This window comes from Nestor notabilis, unplaced genomic scaffold (genome assembly GCF_000696875.1).
Source record: "Nestor notabilis isolate BGI_N333 unplaced genomic scaffold, ASM69687v1 scaffold35779, whole genome shotgun sequence".
Taxonomy (NCBI): Eukaryota; Metazoa; Chordata; class Aves; order Psittaciformes; family Psittacidae; genus Nestor; species Nestor notabilis.
Window position 1 is genome coordinate 721 of NW_009944767.1, and position 18,713 is coordinate 19,433.

General features: G+C 38.0%; 1 protein-coding gene across 1 annotated transcript; it reads left to right on the forward strand.

Annotated features, from left to right (window-relative positions):
* Positions 1–267: 267 nt before the first annotated feature.
* On the forward strand, positions 268–17,975 carry LOC104411974 (ellis-van Creveld syndrome protein-like; the record flags this gene model as incomplete). Its single annotated transcript, XM_010022545.1, has 11 exons — positions 268–273; positions 1,166–1,207; positions 2,387–2,497; positions 5,127–5,210; positions 5,753–5,985; positions 6,952–7,036; positions 9,318–9,416; positions 11,607–11,744; positions 13,659–13,817; positions 15,334–15,550; positions 17,827–17,975. Coding segments are annotated over exons 1-11 (1,323 nt in total), but the record flags the coding sequence as incomplete, so codon positions are not given.
* Between the last annotated feature and the right edge of the window lie 738 nt (positions 17,976–18,713).

An 18,713-nucleotide genomic window follows, 5' to 3' on the forward strand; every position in this document is an offset into this window, starting at 1 on the left:
GATTGACTGGATGTAGTAGCAGTGGTTGGCACTGGTGCAGCTGTGAAATTTGGAGCCCTGTGGAACGTTCTGCCAGCCTGCGGTGGGATGTCTGGTTTGGCTTGGGTTTTAACCACATTTATTTTTCAGCTGTAACAGTGCTGCTGCCTGTGCGTATTTGCTAGTGTTGATCATCATTAAATGTGACATAAGAGAAAAATCCTTTTGCTCCCAACTGCTTTTAAGTAGGAGGTTTGAAACTGTTTGAAGCCATGGTTCAGCCGAGTAATGGAGGTACTTCAAATGCTGGATCAATGCACCCTGTGCGAGTGAAAGCCTCTGATTCAATTGCTTATCTTCCCTGCCTTAATAGGTGGTATCTTTATTGTACTGCCACTACCAACTCAAATATAGCTATGTACAATTTTACCCTTTATGTCATTTATGTCAATAGGGAATAGAAACTGACAGTTCTCTCTGGCCCAGATCTTCAGATGCATTTAGGTACTTAAATGCCATTAAAATCAATGCTGCAGCTGCACAAGAGTTGTTTATTTTGAAAGAAGAATAAACTGCTGGCTGGCACACATGAAGCACATTGCAGCGTGGGCAGGTTGTATCCCATAGGTCTGATTTCCTGAATCCAGCAGTGCTACCTTAGGCTGTCTGTGCCTCTTCCTTCTTTGCAGTATCTGCCCCACCGATGAGGCAAGTGTATAGCAAGTACTGAACTGCACATCTTACAGCCTTCCGCATCCAGAGTAAAAGCAGGGATACCTAAGTATCCATGTACCTTCCCAGGCAGCTGAGTTGTCCTTGCAGTGGGAGCAGGGCAAGTACCTGGAATCTGAAGCAGCCATATGTACTGTGGTAAACCTCCTGCGTTTGTCATTCAGCCCTAATTAATCACTATTCTGACAATCTCAGCCTGAATCTGTGGGACTTCTATGCTTGCAGTTAAGTGCCTTACTGGTTTGATCATCTGCGCATAGGACAGTTTTATGAAGTTTGGGATAGTTTTAAGAAGAAACTGCAGACTGTGTAGTGTACTGCAATACATTTCTATTGGTATTCTCCTGTTAAGAGTATGGCGTTGCCTGGAGGCTTCTGTTGTAGATTAGCTTGATGAAGTGTTGCAGTAATTACAGTTAGACTTATTTTTGTTCAACTTTTTAATGCTCAGTAGCACTTCGGTTGCAAAAATAGCAGAGGACAAAAACAAAGGGAAGTTTAGGTTAGATATAAGGAAGCAGTTCTTTACTGTGGGAGTGGTGAGGCACTGGAATAGGTTGCCCAAGGAAGTTGTGAATGCTCCAACCCTGGAGCTGTTCAAGGCCAGGTTGGACAGAGCCTTGGGCGACATAGTTTAGTGTGTTCTGTCCCTGCCCATGGCAGGCGGGTTGGAACTAGATGATCTTAAGGTCCTTTCCAACCCTGACTGTGATTCTATGAGTCTAAATTGAGAGGAATGCAAGGAGATTAATGTTAAAAAGAAAGAAGTTAATCCTGGAAAAATTCAAATATTTTTAAAATTACAGTGTTGGAGATAAAGGAGTGAAAATGAATACTGGATGAATATGAATTCTTGGAGACACAAGCTGAGTAAAGCAAACTTTTCCTTTGGAGTGGCTACAGTGTGAGACACAACGTGAACTCAGCATGGCTACTTCCACAAGTCCCTATCACTTAACCTAGATTTGGTGAACTTCTTTTCATTCTCTAAGTAATTCCTTGCAATGCTGTATTTGGATGCATTGACCAATGTTAGCATTATTTTGGGGTCTGTTTAGTGCACAGGGAAGAGCATGTGCAGCAGAAGGTTTTGTTCCCGCACAGGCTGTCTGTACCAGCGACTCTGTTTGTTAGGGAAGTAAAGGCCAATGGTACAGGCTGTTTTTGGGGAAGGAAAATGGTGAACATTTTCTAATGGTTAATTGTCCCTGACAGGAACTTTCCCACAAATAAAACTTCATTTAGGACGTTTTTCTCATAGCAGCGGAGCAAAAATACTCAATGTTCTCTTCATTGCAGGCAACTACAGGCAATTTTAGTTAACATGCTTGAAATGAGAAGTTTGAACTTGGACTGTGAGCTCAACGCCATAGTCTGTAGTAAGATGCTTTAAGAGCAGATGGATTGATTTGACACGTGCGGTTTCTTACAACTTCTCAGATTAAAATTCTACTTCTGGACTGACAGATTCATAAAGTTCATTAATTTTAATTATTCCTTCCTGAATATGTAAAATTCTCATTCATTTTCAGATTTTATTTTTCCAAAATGTCCAACTAATGAAATAATTTTCAGGATGGAGACATGAATATATCCAGGCTGCTGTCAAAGATATTTCCAGTGAATCTGTATGATTTCAGTGTTGTATTTTATCTGTTCTCTCTCAAAATTCTAGAAGGATGATTCCCAGAGACTTCTGGAAAGCTTCAGCTCTGATGAAAGAGAGCACACACTCACGAAAAGTAAAGCAGAACCCTATATATCAGAGGAGGAAATGGTGCTGGAGGTAAAGCTCTGTTCTTGGTGGATGTCCATTTTGCTGCATGTAGCAGTGATCACATTCAGGGCCTGGTTCAAACTGTCTTAATTTTATCGTGTTTGGAATTGAGCTTTTAAAGAGTGTTCAGAAAAAGTTTAAGAAGGAGGGTGGGCGTTGGTGGCTGCTTATGAATACAACCATTTCAGGTACTCCTTCCCCTTAAGAATTCCATTTCTCTTAGGGGACTTTTGATATTTTAATCAAGATCCTGAGTTCTTTTTGGACAGGGGCTCCTTTGGTTTTGTTTGTACATTGTCCTTAATTTCAAAAGGCTGATGGGAAAAGAACAGTATCAACGTAAGAAAAAGTTCTTCAGTACTGAAATCAGTGCTGGTAGTTGATCCTGGATTCCCATCAGGTTCAATCTGGAACAAATATCTTTTTTTCAGGAGCCTCCTTAGAGTCTCCAACTCTCAGCTGGACTGAGTAAACCAGTGGAGGGAGAAAGAATAAATGAACTAAAATGAGTGTGGTTGCAAACAGCAACATCTTCAGTGGCTTTCTCAGAGAGGAAGTTCTCTTGTCAGGTACCAGCTGGAGATACAGTGCAGAGTTCAAATGACCACAAGTACTGAAACATCACTGTGGTGAGCTGGGATTCAAAGACAGTCAGAGAAACCATTTGGAAAGAAAAGTAGGAGAAAGTATATACTTAACCCATCCTCAATCAAAAATTTAAATATTTTGTTTTAATATAATCTCAAAATACCTTGAGAACCAGTCCTACCCCAAAGTTATTAGATCACTGCCTTTCACCCAAAGCTGATCTGATTTCCCTTGGTGAAGCTGAAATGTGTTATACATACATTAAATGCATGCAGAAAGTGTGGGTTAAAGCCAGCCAGTCTGGTGCTTAGCTTGTAGTGAGTACTGGTTTTAAGACAAAGAGAAAATAGCCACTATTGTAAACATTTTACTGTTGGTTTAAATCCTGATAGGTAATTAACCTTCATTTCAGTTTTGTGATCAGGAGTGGTGACAAATCATGGTTGGTCATTTTACTTGAGTTAAAGTAAGGCATAACAAGTGAGCATGGATTAGATTCTCTTTTGGAGTATAAATCCTGTGGGAGAATTTGTGCAATGATACAGCTTTGTGTCTTTTTGAAATGGGATCATGGTCTTTTAAATGTGATAATTCACAACTATATCCATTTCCCAAAAACATCAGCTCATTTATAACACATTAAGAAATAACCTTGTTATTTTGAAGGGACTTAATCCAGACCTATTTGTCTAACTACTGAAGTTTGAGGATTTTTTTTCTCTATTCATTTGTTCCAATTCTCAGAGGCTTTTGCTGTTTCTAGCATCAAATTGACAATTCATGAAGAAGCATAGGTGGAAAATGCTTTTAGTTAAGTTTAGAAAAACAGGTATTTTCATTCTGAGACCTTTCACATTGCAGTAATACCATAATTACCATATTAATAATACCAGGGTATTACCTGTGCCTGCTGAGAAGCAGGATGTGTTAGTTTTAGCACATTGCAATACAGCTTTGGGGCTTTGGACTGGAGCTGCTCTGCCTCCAGCCACTGCAGAGCAATAGCTTTGTCGGGTTCTGTCCCTGAATATGTACTGTGGCAGTGGGGCTACTCAGTATGAGCAGGTGTTCTACATGCTGACCCCGTGCTTGTAAGTTTATCAGTAAATCCAAAAATTACTTCTGGAAATGAATGAAATAAAGATGAAAAAGGTGCAATGATGAAAGTCCAATGAATGACATAATTTACTTTTCTCATTCCTATTTTGTAGACTCTGTTAGTGCTTTGATATTTCCTAGAAAAAAATCTATATAAAGAAAATTGTGTTTTGATGAATCAGATTCTTTTCATTTCATGTGACAAACCCAAAGAAGTTAGAATAGGAAATAGCCTAAAGCTTGGATTTAAACATTCTATCTGTTGCTTACAGCCAACCTTTTATTGAGCCATACATAACCTCACAAAACAAAGCTGATTATCCCATTGTTCCAGTGCATAAAGCAGTAGCTAGGAAAGAGAAGAAGCAGAAAGTCAGATTACATGATATAGCAGATTGTATGAAAAGAATGCATAATCTGTAAAAAGTTCTTTGGAAGAACATTGGTATTTTCTCTAGATTGTAGGTAAGGCTTGTACTATGAAAGTTCTTCCTAGGAAAAATGATGACTAGTTTTATTTAATCTATTGTTTCTTTATTTAAATTGAAAGACAGGATTTATATCCATGATGATATCTGTGGAGCTTATCTTTTAGTAGTTTCTATTATTAAGATAATTTCAGCCTCTTGTGAAATCTTTAGTTGCTGCTAAAGAGGGGAGAGGGGAACAAAATGAAAATAACTTGTAAATACTAGCTGTTGCCTATTTTCTGTTGCAAAGTAAAACCATTTTGGAGCAGTGATAATGACAAGAGTTCCCTTTCCCTTTTCTTGGTTTCATACTCGGAATGAGCCTTAGGAGAAGAATTCTTGAGCCAAAGCAGAAACAGTCAATAAATAGTTATTAATAGGAATTTGAAAGTTGTGTATACAAAAGAGGCATGCAGTGCTTACAGTGAACAACCATCAGATCTGCCACTGTTCCCAATGGTTTTCTGTTCTTTTCCATACAGGAAAGTGAGTCTCCTCTGAACAGCAATGTTACGGCATTTGCATTAAAGGCAAAAGTGATCTATCCCATCAATCAGAAATTTAGGGTAAGGTTTTAGATTCTCCTTGTAAAAATTAATGACAATCAATCTGTTTCAGAGTAAATTGCAGAGTCAAGTAATGGAAGAAAACTTACTGCCAATCTGCTTAACAGAGATCTTTCTTTGTTTAAAGTCGATTGACTGATGGGTTATTCTGCGAGGCATCAGCTTTCAGCTCCCCCTGAAACGTGTAGTGCTTCACATGATGTCTGGTCAATTTTCATTGTAGTCAAGAGACCTTTTCTTACCATTAACATTAACCATGTCTTCCCTTGCAAGTTGGGTCTGTCCAGTAAGCCATATGAAGAACCTTACAAGGATTTGTCCTTCAGTAAGAAAACATGCACCATGCCAATAACCACAATAGAAGAGTGCTTTCCTGGGCAATGCAGAAACCCGTCAGTATGATAGATTTTAATTTATATGGAAACACTTTTGCTGTGTATATTGTTTAATTTTTTGCTTGAAGACAAACACTGCAAATTGATGAGATGTTTATTTTCTTATTGTATCATATTAATTGACCTTGTGAATTTTTTTTTACTTAGCCTTTAGCAGATGGCTCATCCAATCCATCTTTGCATGAGAATCCAAAGCAGGCGGTTCTACCTAATCAGGTCATGGAGACATCTACATCAGGCAGTCTGGGATCGCTGAGCCAGGGAGACAAAGAGGACTGCAGTTCCTCCACAACAATACATTCCACAACAAGTGATGACAGATTTCAGGCTCGGGCCTTCCTCAAGGTGACCAGCTTCCCTGAAGTACTAACATGCGAGAGGTAAGCAGTAAACCTGCTCTATTGTTTGGTCACTTCCTAGTGTGTCCCAGCGGTACTCAGGACAATCACTAAAGGTCTGGTGTAAACCGAAGACTGATGTATTCACCAAGCTAGTGTATTCACATCAAGACAGGATTATCTGCTCATAAGCCTAAAAGTGGTTGGGGAGATTAAAGTAATAAATCATGCTGCACATTGAAAGTCAGTTTGTTCCTTACAAAATTCTGGGAATTGGAACTTTGGCAAAAGATGTCTCATAAAATGTGTATCACTGTAGGATAAGGAGATCCCTTTGTTTTGGCTCATATGCTCAGTTCACAAGTGCAGTGGCATGCTTGACTGAGGATGGAGTCCTCTGCATCAAGTCACACACGAGGTGTGTTGAGAACAGCAAGGGCAGTGGTCTGTCCTCTTTGTTTTAATAGGAGCTACTCATATTTTATTGTGGGAAAACAGTTCCTTTATCAGGTGTGCCACTGTTGAGTGGGTATAGCTAATCTAAATGGACTGTCAGCTCTGATTTTCTTTCAGCTGCCCCATGGCAAAGTACCCCTAGATGAATACGTAAGTGTCTGTATTCTCAGTAGCAAGAACAAAGAAAATCATAGTTGTGTCACTATGGAGACTGGGGAGGGCACTAGTGATGAAGAGTATTTTCAAAATTTATAATCCTTATAGCTGTTTTAATTTAAAGCTTTGGAGTAGCCACTCATGCCTATATTTACCCTGCCTTTTTCTAAAGGGAACTGCAACTCCAACTTTGTTAAAAGACTTGTTTTGTTTTGTTTACTTTTGTGTAGAGACATATTACCTGAAAGAAGGCAATGTAGTAGTGACTTGGCTGCTGTTTTGGGGCAATGCGAGGAAAGGAAGATTCAGTGGCTAAACAAAACTATGATGTGGTGTTGCCCTGTTATGTAACCTTCATTTAGATTGGTATTAACACTTTTTTAATCTTTGTTTTAGTTTTGATGTTAAGCTCTGCCTTTGCAGTCTTACTTTAAAAGATCTCGTGGCTCTTGAAACTGAACTCAGAAAAGAAAAACATGTGGTAGGTACTCGTCTCTCATTTACAGCTATTTGTTTTGAATGTCTTAGTTGAATATCAGTTTCGGAAATCACAGAAAAACTGGCTAGCTGGGAAGTAGTGTAGCAGAGTTGCATTTCTACAGTATTGTCTTTATTTTCTCTCCTGTTCTGCATATAATGTGAGCTTCCTAATGGAATAAAATATAATGAAATATATTGGGCTGTGAAATACAGAGGGTCAGGCTGGATAATATGAAAGTTTGGGTTTAAACTTTTATCAGAGAATACACAGCACTTGAGGTACATAAAAAGAGGGGGAAAATTACTTAATAGATAAGTTTGTCTCTCAAGGACAGCGCTTGTGCATTGCAACTCCAAGGATTTCAAAGTCTTTGAGTAAAATGGAAAATTTGGTTCAGCTGAATCAATACCATTGTGATAAGTACAATAGTCATGATTTTGTAGGACTGAGGAATTAAAGTACCCATTTAAACCATAGATGGCTACCTACATCAAGTCACAGCATCCAAAGCAAAAAAAACCAGCCCAACAAAAAAACACAGAACAAAGCAAAACTGGATATATGCAATTAAAGCCACAGAATACTCAGAATTGTTTATGGTGTCTAGTTATGATCAGGGACAGAATCATTACCATTGCTCAGTCTTAGCCTAGTTAATATAAATCTGGACATAAAGTGTATAGCTTTCTCCTCCTCTTCTTTCCCAACCTCTGTTTGAACAGATTGGTCATTTCTGGTATAGTTTATTAAATGTACTGAGAATATTTCAAGGGGTGGGATTTTCAGCACAACCCAAAAGAAGTATGAAAGTAAACCTGGAACACAGCTTCTCTTCTGATGAGTTGTTCCGATCTAAGTAAATGAGAAAGGGAACTTGAGATCAGATTCCAGAAGTTTAGTTTTACCAGGGAAGGTTGAACATGATCTGAAAGTTAATCATCAATTTGTAAACTAAGGTCAAGTCACAACATGGTGATGTAATCACAGAAACAGTGAGAAAATGAACATTTAACACACTTCATGGCCCACCAGAAATTACCACGAAAGGCAGATGACTTTGACCTTTAGCTGACGCTTTCAATAGCTTTATATTTTTGCTAGCAGGGGAAAGGGAAAAAAAACCAAACAAATCAGTCTAGAGAATAGTTCCTTACTTTTCCACTTTGCTTTCTCTGATTTCAGTCAGTCTTTCTTAGCACCAGGTCTAGGAAAAGGAAACATGTCCTACTGTGTTTTCCCGAATCCTTTATTTTGTTTTTGTCTTTTTTATAGTATGTGCTATCTTGGTTGTGTATGCTCAGACTTGTCAAATTCCTATCCAAAACATTGGCAAGTGTGATCCAAAACACAGCTGCCTTATAGTTTTCTCTTCTACTAAGCTCAAATTATAACATATTTTCCAGCTTTTGCTCATCTGAAATGTTGGCTTTGATAACTGGTTTTATATGTAAATATGATTTTATTTATGTTTTTATATGTTTAAATGAGCAACTTCTGCATCATCTGTTTTCAAGTACATGAGTAACAGGCAGGTGGCTGTTAAATTTCACATATTTTTATCTTCATGTTGGAAATTGCTGTGGCAGTTAGTGATGGAGTGAATTGTCTTTACACCGATACTCTTAACTGAGGCAGGAGAGAAAAGGTTAAGTAGAAATTTATCCCAGTGTTCAAAAACATCTTTTTGAAGATACTAGTATTACAGTCTTACAAAAAAAAAAAAAATATATATATATATAAAAGGCACACAGCTGGAAAATGGATGTAGTTTTTTGTAAGAGGAGGTAGCTAGAACTTGAGATGGTTACTTTCTGGTGGTATATAAAAATGTTTGATACTCCATTTGGCCAGCTACAGTTGAAATCGTAGTAACCCTAACTATTCTATCATTCTATGATCTATAATGAATATGTTAGTATCTTTCAGTTTCAGGGGTTCATTAAACTTTAGAAAAATAGACATCATATTTTCAAGTGATCTGCATTTTCTCCAATAAAGGATAATTTCAAATGTGTTGGTCTGGCTACAGGTTTATATGAGATTATGTCCTTGTCCTTGTTAGAATGTAACACCATCTTCCAGTATCTTACTGAAGCCAAAGACAAGGAATTTTTCACAATGGAAGTATGGCAGATTTGCTTGTGATGCTTCTGTTATTTTGTTCATGATTCACTGTCGTATCACTGATGATTGATGTAAATCAACAAGAGTTATCACAAAAATGTCCTTATGATGTTGAACAGGCACTTACCCTGGGTTTTGTTTCCTTCTTTTTAATTAGATGGTTATTCAGATTCTCAAAATATATGTCACAGACTTATATCATAAAAAGAAGATTACTGATGATTTGTTCAAGAAGATCCTTTTAATTCAAGAAAATGTAAGTGGTTTTGTTGGTTGTGATTTAAGAACACGGAAAATAAGAGGTAATCTCACCAGTTGGTGCAGGCTGCCATAACAGGCTATCTCATCTGCTTCTTTTAACAGCAGTGTCATTTGTAATCTATTCCAGAAGAAATACAAAGAAACTCCCATGTTGGTTGATTCTCTCCATTACCTTGTGTGCATTTCCTTTTTTTTATTAGATGAGGTCATGAGAATGGTGACGGGTGTAATCTGTTAAGGAGAAAAGTATTTTGTAGTTGAATCCATTCAAGCAAACAGGACATTATGAACTATATTCAGATTTAATAATCTCTAATTATCAGGTCTTTGTCTGGTCCCAAGTGTCATTACTGATAATAAAATAGGAGGGGATAAAAGTACCAGAAAGAAACTCAAGGCTTTCATCAAGGGAAAATATACTTATTTTCCTCAGTGTCCTTTTTTCTTCCACATACTTGTATCAAAATCCATATGCCACTTGTGAACTAGAAGACATACATCAACAGTCAAATTGCATTTGAGGTGGAGTGACCATACTATTTTTAAGATTATTAGAAAGAAAAAGAGGCTTTACAAAACTAAACAAAATAGGAGAGTTATTGGTTCCACGTTCCATTTTCCAGATTAGAGTCAGAAAAGCCTGGGTTGAAGGAGACTCCACCATTTCACTAAGGAGCCTCATCTAATTTTTCACAGTAATGATTATTTTTTTTCTTATATACAGATGGAATTTCACGTTTAGGCATTAGTCTGTCAGCTTATAAACATTAGTTGTTGAGATTTATTTTGTTTGTGCAGTTTCATAATCTGTGAATTATTATCAAGAATCTCTGTAGTTGTACCTTGTAATTTATATCAGAATGCATTTTGCCTAAAAAACGTTCTTCTACCTTAAATCCTCAAGTTTAGTATTAAAGTTGATTGTACTTACTAAATGAAAGATGAGATTTGGTGTGCAAATCCCTTTTCCTTCTGGTAATGACTTCAAATTATAAACAAAGAGGTAATACAGATTAGGCATGTTTCCCAGCATAGCCTAACCCTCAGTTGGGCTTGATGGCACCAGTATCTTCATACATCTAACTAAGATGCTGCAAGGCAAAGACTAAATCTTACTAGATGCAGTAATTTCTTGAGTACTCCAGTTGTTTAAGTGTCAATATGGGATTCCTGTGTGCTATTCTATGAAGAGAAAGGTCTTGGAAACATGACAGCATTAGAGTTGGGATAGCGCGTAAGGAGTAAGGCCGGTTATAAAAATACTGTGTAAAAGAGACCTTGGTAGTAAGCAAACACGGGAAACTACTTAATACTGCGTTGGAAACTTGAAGGGTTATATGATCCATTGCAGACAGCATTTTCCTCTTTCAATTCTGCATTGTAAGAAGTCATGGGATTTTGATGAGATTGTTTGAGAAGCTTGTCAAAATCTGGTCACATTTCTTTTAAGGCATAAGGGTATCAAGATAATATATTGACACCCAAAAGTGGGTGGTATTAGAAGTAAATACTTGTTATGTAAGGCATGTTTCAGCAACTGAAGAATCATCCATTTCAGTACTAACCTAGTAGATAATGCAGAAGACTAGTATTTGTCAGTATCATTAGCTTTCAGAAAAGAATCGTCCTGGTTTCAAAGGATTTTAAACCCCTATATAATCAGGTAGCCTGTAATTTGTTCCTTATGAGTGTTACAGGTATGTTAATCCGTATGTGCTAGCACTCTGCAGAAAACACTATCTGATGATCATATCTCGATGCTATATGTGGTTTTCAACACAGCGTGTACACTCATAGCTGCCATTTAAGATGGGGCGTATGCATTAAAATAAAATACATGTGAATAGATTCAAAGGATTATTAGTATGAAAGCTTGTGGAGCAGTGTTTACTAAAACTTGAATTCAGTGGAAATGGACAACAGTCTTGATTGTACTCACACAGTAGTGGAAATGTATATATTAAGTGCAGTTCCTTGATGTATGCCGTATGTTTAAGTGCACTTCTATGTACCTTGATTTTTCTCTGCTCGCTGCAGAAGGTGCATTACCTGGAGACAGAACTTTCTGAATGCTTTTGGTCAGCTTCCCTAGGCACAAGTCAGAACTGACATACAAATTCACTCCTGAATTTAGAAGTTATGTCTGTTTTTTCTTTATAACATATCACTTGCTTTTTTCCCCCAGGGTTTTGAAGAATTACAGAGACAGCTTGACTCTCGACTCCAGAATACTGAGATGTCAGGAGCCCATAATTCAGAGTACCAGACTTTAGAAGACTTAGAAAGGAAAGAAAGGGAATATTCTGAACACATAATAGATAATGTAACTTCCTATTTTTTTTCTGAAGTTTAATCTAATTCTTTGATGGGAAATGCTTGTTTATTTTTTTTAACTGTTGGCTAGTTCACTGTAGTTTAGATGTGTGTGAGTCCTGAAAGCATTTTTACATTGCTCCAGAAAAGTATTTCCAACTCCCTTTGGGAACCAATACGTTTTTTATAAAAAACCCTGGTTTATCACACTGGTTTTAGAGCTGAGAAGTGTCTGTTGCTTGTCCGATGGTAAAGATTTATTTTAAGCCTGAATATAGCCTGACTTTTAGGACTTTAGTCCTAACACTTTGTTTTCTTCATTCCTCCATAACTGAGAGTAATAGAGTATAAAATTCTTTCAGCTAAAATAGGTACTAAGAAAATAATTACTGTACTACCTTTTAGTGTGTTTTGCACATTCACTTTAGCAAAACATTTTTCTTTAGCACCTTTGCACATTAGAATACATTTACGTCATTGTTGATGTAAAAATACAGTTTGATAGCAAGCATTTTTTTCTCATCAGTAGTGTCACTACATCCAATAGCTTGCAGGCTAGAGAACTGGAGGTTAAAAATACTCTGTGTATTTTTTCCAGTAAACTGAGTCATCTGGCAGGTGTTCTAGTTCTCAGTCCTGTTTTTGAGGTTTGTGCGAATTTACTGCTGATGAAAATGGAAGACTGACTAGTCAGACTGATGGCTCTGTGAGCTGCCTGTGCTTGATTGACTGTGGCACTTCAGCCCTGAACTAAACAGCCCATCATCTCAACCTTGGGCTTCTTATATAGAGGAGCTAGTATTTTTTTAGTATCTAGTGGTTCAGTGCTTCACTGGGAATTTTCTCAGCTTTCTCTTGATTCTCTGTGCCTTTCACTTTGTAGTGGAAGTCCTGGTAAAGAGGGTACATCTGTGTCAAGTTTCTTTTGCAATTTAACTTTGCTCTATGAAAGATTGATTGTTTAGAGTCCTCCAGAGTTAGTTTCATAAAAAAAAGCACCGGCAGCCTTGCTGAGCAACATGAGGCAGTTATTCACCAGCAGCAGTCATCCTTCAGTGGGCCTGGCATTCATAAGCCAGCAGATGCTTTTCATCCATATTGAAAATTATTTCCCTGTACACAGATTCAAATAGGTCAAGACCTTGAACTATTCCACTCTTCCCTCAGTAATGTAAAGATTTTTTTTGCCATACTTACAGATGCTATAGTCATACTTTATTCCAAAAACTCACAGATACTTCATACAAATCTTGGTGATGAATACAATCTCTTACCTTTTTGTGTACTGGTAATCCCACTGAAGACCACAGAATATTCACAGTTTTGCACAGTCGTGTTTGTGGGATTGGAGCTTAAAACTAGAGATTACCTATATGATAATATATATCAGAATTGGCACATCTACTGCGTTGATACTGCATAAAGTACTTAACTCCAGTACAGGTAGTAAAGTCCTTGTGTAGCATGTGGCTCTGAAAGACTTTGACTGTGAAAAACTGTGACAATTTTTGGTTTTCCATTTCTAGCAAAAATCTTGTTTGACTGGGATGTCTGCTTCTGTAGCTAAACAGACTTAACAGAAAAAGGGGCTGCAGTTTATGTCCTTTTTCTTTTCCCATTAATACTAACAACATGCTTGGCTTTTATAGATGCAATATTTGGAGAACTAACAAAAAATTCTTAGGAAGTTACACCAGGTGAATACATTAAAAAAGGTCAGAGTTGACCTACTGGCTATGTGCCACCAATATGTTTATCATCATGTAGTAAATAGGCTCTTTAGCTTTGCAAAATATTCACTAATTCTGAAAGCTGACTGTAGTCTCAGTGACTCCTGTCTCAGTAGACTTACATACCTCTTGCTGTAATAAAATGCTAGCGATTGGTAAGGAAACATTGATTTTTTTTGATTCATATTCCACAGATGGAAACTTTCTGGAAACAGACTGACAAAGCCCAGCAGGCTTTTTTGGATGAATCGAAATGCTCAAGTGCCAAAGCAGCAAAGATAATGGTGGATCTGACGGAGAAGATGATTGTAGTAGAAGGCTTATTAAGTGAATCTCAAGATTTGCAGGCAATGGTAAAGTACAAAAAGAAATAAATGTTGAGAGAGATTTAGTCAATCTGAACACAAAGAATGATTGTACAGATTTTGTCAGTCCTTCCTCGGAAAGGATGTAGACTGCTTATTTCAGTTGGCTCTTTCAGTTTTGTTATAAAGAGCTCAACTTCCATTGCAGTTTATGAAGACGCACACAAGGATGAACTCTGCACCTGAGTTATCTTTCTCAAAATAGTGTTGAGGTAGTCATGTTAGGAAAAAGTGATACTAATGCAGCCAGTGTGCCAGGAGCAAGAGCACTAGATCTAATCATGAAGGAGAATTGTTACATTATTAGGACATTTCTTTTTGTTTCAAAGTGTTTATTCTTGTTACACTGAGAAATCTCTGTGTGACTCTGTGTCTTATGACTTCAACTGGAATTGAAAAGCCTTAGCATCTCTTAGTGACACAGTCTTAAGAGGGAAAAAAGTGTTTATAAATGCATCAGCACTGTGCTTTATGTTGTTTAAAATCTTAACGTCCTTTATTTGCTTTGCACAGGACTTCCTGGAAGAGTTAATTTGTAGATTAACATTACAATCAGAGTTTGGCCCACTGCATTAATTTGAAGAATAAATGGATAGCTAGCTTTGTTTGGTTTACTAATAAACAGATACAGTAATTATTAGCTTGTTAGTTTTGCATTGAAGCAGCTAAATAAACTAAGCTGGCAAGGTATGAAAATAGTATTTGCAGCTGATCACGCTTCACCCGTACAAGGCTACTGTACAGTAAGTTCCTTCAGATGGGCAGACTTCAGATGAGATGTTTGGATACAGATACAGGAAATACTCCTGCCGGAAGTCACTGCTGTGGTGCTTGCGTCTCATTGTACAGGTCATCATATGTGTGTCTCCATTATCTGCAGTAGGTGTCATACACTTTCCAACCTCGCAACATTGTCTAAAGCAGTTGCAATTTCACGCAGGAAATCTTGTTTCCTACTGTAACCCTGATAACTCTCCTCTAATAGTGCAATGCCAGCTGCTAGGTCGTAGGCAATTATACTAATTTTTAGTATATTTACTGAACTCCAGCTGACCACATAGTTGAAGGGATACCATCGGTATCAAAATTAGGTATGTCCCCATTTCAAAATGAAGGCACATACTGGTGTGCCATATAGTATCTCAAAAAGAAGTCCAGGCCTTCCATGTTGCCCTTCTGTCCATCTTTCCCCCTTCTGTATTCAACTTTGTTCTGCAAGTCTTTTCCTGCCTTAATGTCTTTCTTGACAGCTTTCTTTTTCTATGAAGAACAGCAGTAGTTTTAGATTAGCTCTTGTAACTGAGCATGCAATAAACCCACTATTATCCTACACCACTTCAGATTTTCAGAAGTATTTAAGTACAGGAAGATTGTTGAATACACGGTCTTGAGAAGCCTCCTTAGTTTTCTGTGTAGTTTGTGAATGAAAATTTCAATGAAAGGACAAGCACAACTGAAGGCCCATTCTTGGTTTCTAAACAGGACTTTTTAATGTTTGTTTTAGGACATTCAGGAAAGGTTATTCAACTGGGAGCTTACAGTGAAAATGATTGATTCACTGAAGTCCTATATACCAGAAGAATGTAAGTGTAGATTAAATATTATATCCAATATTCTGGACCATTTAACTGTAAAGAATAATCTCTCAGTCCGACAAAAGGAAGAACTTTTAACGGATCTGCACAAGTCCTTTTGGGAGCAGTTGGCACATTTCAGTAATGGTGAGTACTTAGACCAGAGATCATGACTTAAAAAATATGGGTATAAGTTCTCATTAGTGTATTATAGCTTCAGCCCTATACTCCTGTTTTAAAAAGGTATTAATGAATTGGCAAACACTGTTATTGTGATGGGTGAATGCTTAGAATGGGAACTTTGGCTTTAAGCCTTTTAGGTCTTGTTCCAGGCATTACTGTGAAATTACAGTTCACATAATCTATACCATATTAATTTGAAGATTGAAGAACAGTCACATTTGTTACAATTATCTGTGAGATTTCTCCATTTACTGCTCAGATACTTGACATTGTTGGTGATACTGGCTAACATTGGGGACAGAAATAGCTCTATATGTGCAGAAGACTATCTTACGATCTCCAGCTAGCATGTGGAGCCACAAAACATTGTTGTGTTATCACTCTTCTGAAAAGATAATTTTAAGGCTAATAATCTTCAAATAAACATGTCTGTTACTGTGTGAGGCTAAAAATACTTCTAAAATGAAGTCTTTCCCTCTTACACCCCTTCACATTGCCTATCTGTTAGGTATACTATTATAATAGTCTAACCTGAATGACCCACTGATTTAAGGTTCTCTCTGTGTCACTTTGCATGTTACCTAATGCCCAGCATGTTGAGAAATGTACCCCTAACTTCTCTGATAGGTGCTGTACCAAGGGCTCAGTGCTTTCCATCAGTACTCATGGGAAATTATAGTTCAGTCAAAATGAAAACAGTGATGAGTTTTTTACTCTTGCACATTTTCCAGAACCATTTCTGTTACTTGTGGGCATAGGCAAAATGGCATTAGGGTTGGAGTTCAGTGAACTAGATGGTCAGAATGAATGTAGTCTTGTCACAGTATATTCTAGCTGCAGTGCTGCCCAGTCACTTTCAGTCTTCAGGCTGATAAATTGTGCCCTATCTCAGTCATCAGTTCACAGAATCACAGAATGGTTGAGGTTGGAAGGAACCTAGTGAGGTCATACGGTTCTTCCCCCCCTTACTCAAACAGGGTCAGCTACAGCTGGTTGGTTCCCAGGAAATGAAACATGCTTAGAAAAGTAAACCCAAAAATAACCTGGAGTGCAGCATTTTCACGTGAGAGTCTGTGTTGACCTTGTTTATGAGATCCTAAATACAGAAGTTAAACTGTACCTATAATTTGTAAGCAGAACACAAAGCCAGCAAGACTGTGCTCCTAGGAAACAAACAAGGAAGTAGTAAAGAATCAAGTAGTGTTTAAAAATAACAGTTGCTGCATTTGTTCAGATGACATTTTTATTACAGGTTTTTTGTACTTTCAGTGCACTTTCAAATGTTTTGTCAGTGCATCATCAGCCTGTGGATAAGCACAATAAAGTAGCGTGGAGAATAAGTAAACTGCTCAGTGCTATAATAGCGCACTCCTTTATTTCTCCACAAAATAATTTCTCATAGTTACAGCAGCATGATGTGGTGGCAGAACAGCAGGCACAGAGGTCTGTTCTTTTGCATTCCCCTTTAGCTGCCCGAGTTGGGGTGAAATACTGGTCTGGGGAAGGACAAGGGGAGGGAAATAAATAAAGTTCTTCTTAGGTGGACAGGCAGTGAGACACAAAGTAGTCGCAGAACATTGAAAGCACCAATTCCACTCTTCAGCACAGGGTCCAGATAGGCTCATGAATTTATAAATCACTTGGGCCTACAGGGGAGGTGAAGAGGGGAAGAACTTGGTCCCAGATATTTCACAGTACTAGCACAAGATCAGAGGGACCTTAACAACTTGTTCTGCAGGTTTTTGTATAAGTCACTTTGGGAGCCTGGTATGGCTGCATGCTAGTTCAAGCAAATCCGAACTAGCACTGCTCTGGACCTTTTCTCCCCACCACATGTTACTGCCTTTGTCCTTGCAGCAACATTTGCATATCTGCAATTAGGTAGTGAGCCACTTCTGGACCTTCCCGAAGCAGAAGGGGGGGATTTTGGGGTGCCATAGGTGGGAATCTGTTTCTTGAACTAACACACTGCCTTTGCATTAGCAGCAGCACCAGTGACAGGGGAGGTGCAGGATGGTAGTGATCCAAAAACCTGATAAGTTAAGTGCCATGTAGCAACCCAAAAGTTCACATCTAAAAAGACTGTCAGGGTAAGACTGAAATTTTAAGTCCTCCATGGTGATTACTTGCCTATTTCACTCACTAACAGATTTCTGTGAGCTTATGTTGTTTGACAGTAGCAGATGCTACTTTCTCCCTGTGGAGTTGTGGTATCTAATCATCAGTGTTTTCTGCTCCAGAATGTATCCAGCAAAGCAAAGACCTGGTCTTGAAACGACTGGAGAGTTGTGCAAAGAAGAAAGAAGAGTTCAAACACAGACAGCAAGCTGAACAAGGCAGTCTCCTTAGTAAAACTTTTCATAATGAAGATGTTCACGATTTTCTTAAGGTGAGCACATAATAGCTTATTTTCACCGTTCCGTTATTTTTTAAGAACAAAGATATTACAGATTCCTCCATGTTCCATAAAGTTGTGCTTTTTGAGTCTTCCTGAGAGTCGAGTAGAGTAGCACAGGGAGGATAGTGTCAGACCCTTATTGCCTAGGTTTGCTTAGAGACTTCTTCTCCAGTATTGGTCTTGTTGCATTGGAACAAAATGCTGAAGGGTATTAATGCTAGATTGCATGTTTTATAGAAAACATTTTTTACTGAGATACTGTGTGTTTGGTTCAATATAGGAAATCTCTGGAAAAAAGTACCTGTCCTCCATTACGGAAGAAAGCAGGCTGCACTAATCTAATTGCTTTTCTATGAGAGATGTTACAGGGCTCGAAAGACTGTCAAATTTCACATAAGCAGAGGGAAAACTCATTATGATTGCTGGCAGGATACATTAAAGGAGGTTTACAATAGATAATTTAATATGGCATACAATGGCCAGTATAATGTTTTCTTGGCCATATTTTCTATAAAGCTCCATTGTTATAGTTCAGAATAGAATCATAGAATAGTTAGGGTTGGAAAGGACCTTAAGATCATCTAGTTCCACCCCCACTGCTGGGGGCAGGTGTCATGGTTTAAGCCCAGCCAGTAACTCAGAACCACGCAGCCACTTGCTCACTCCCCCCGCTTCTTCCTCCCCATGCTCCCAGGGGAATGGGGAGGAGAATGGGAGGAATGTAACTCC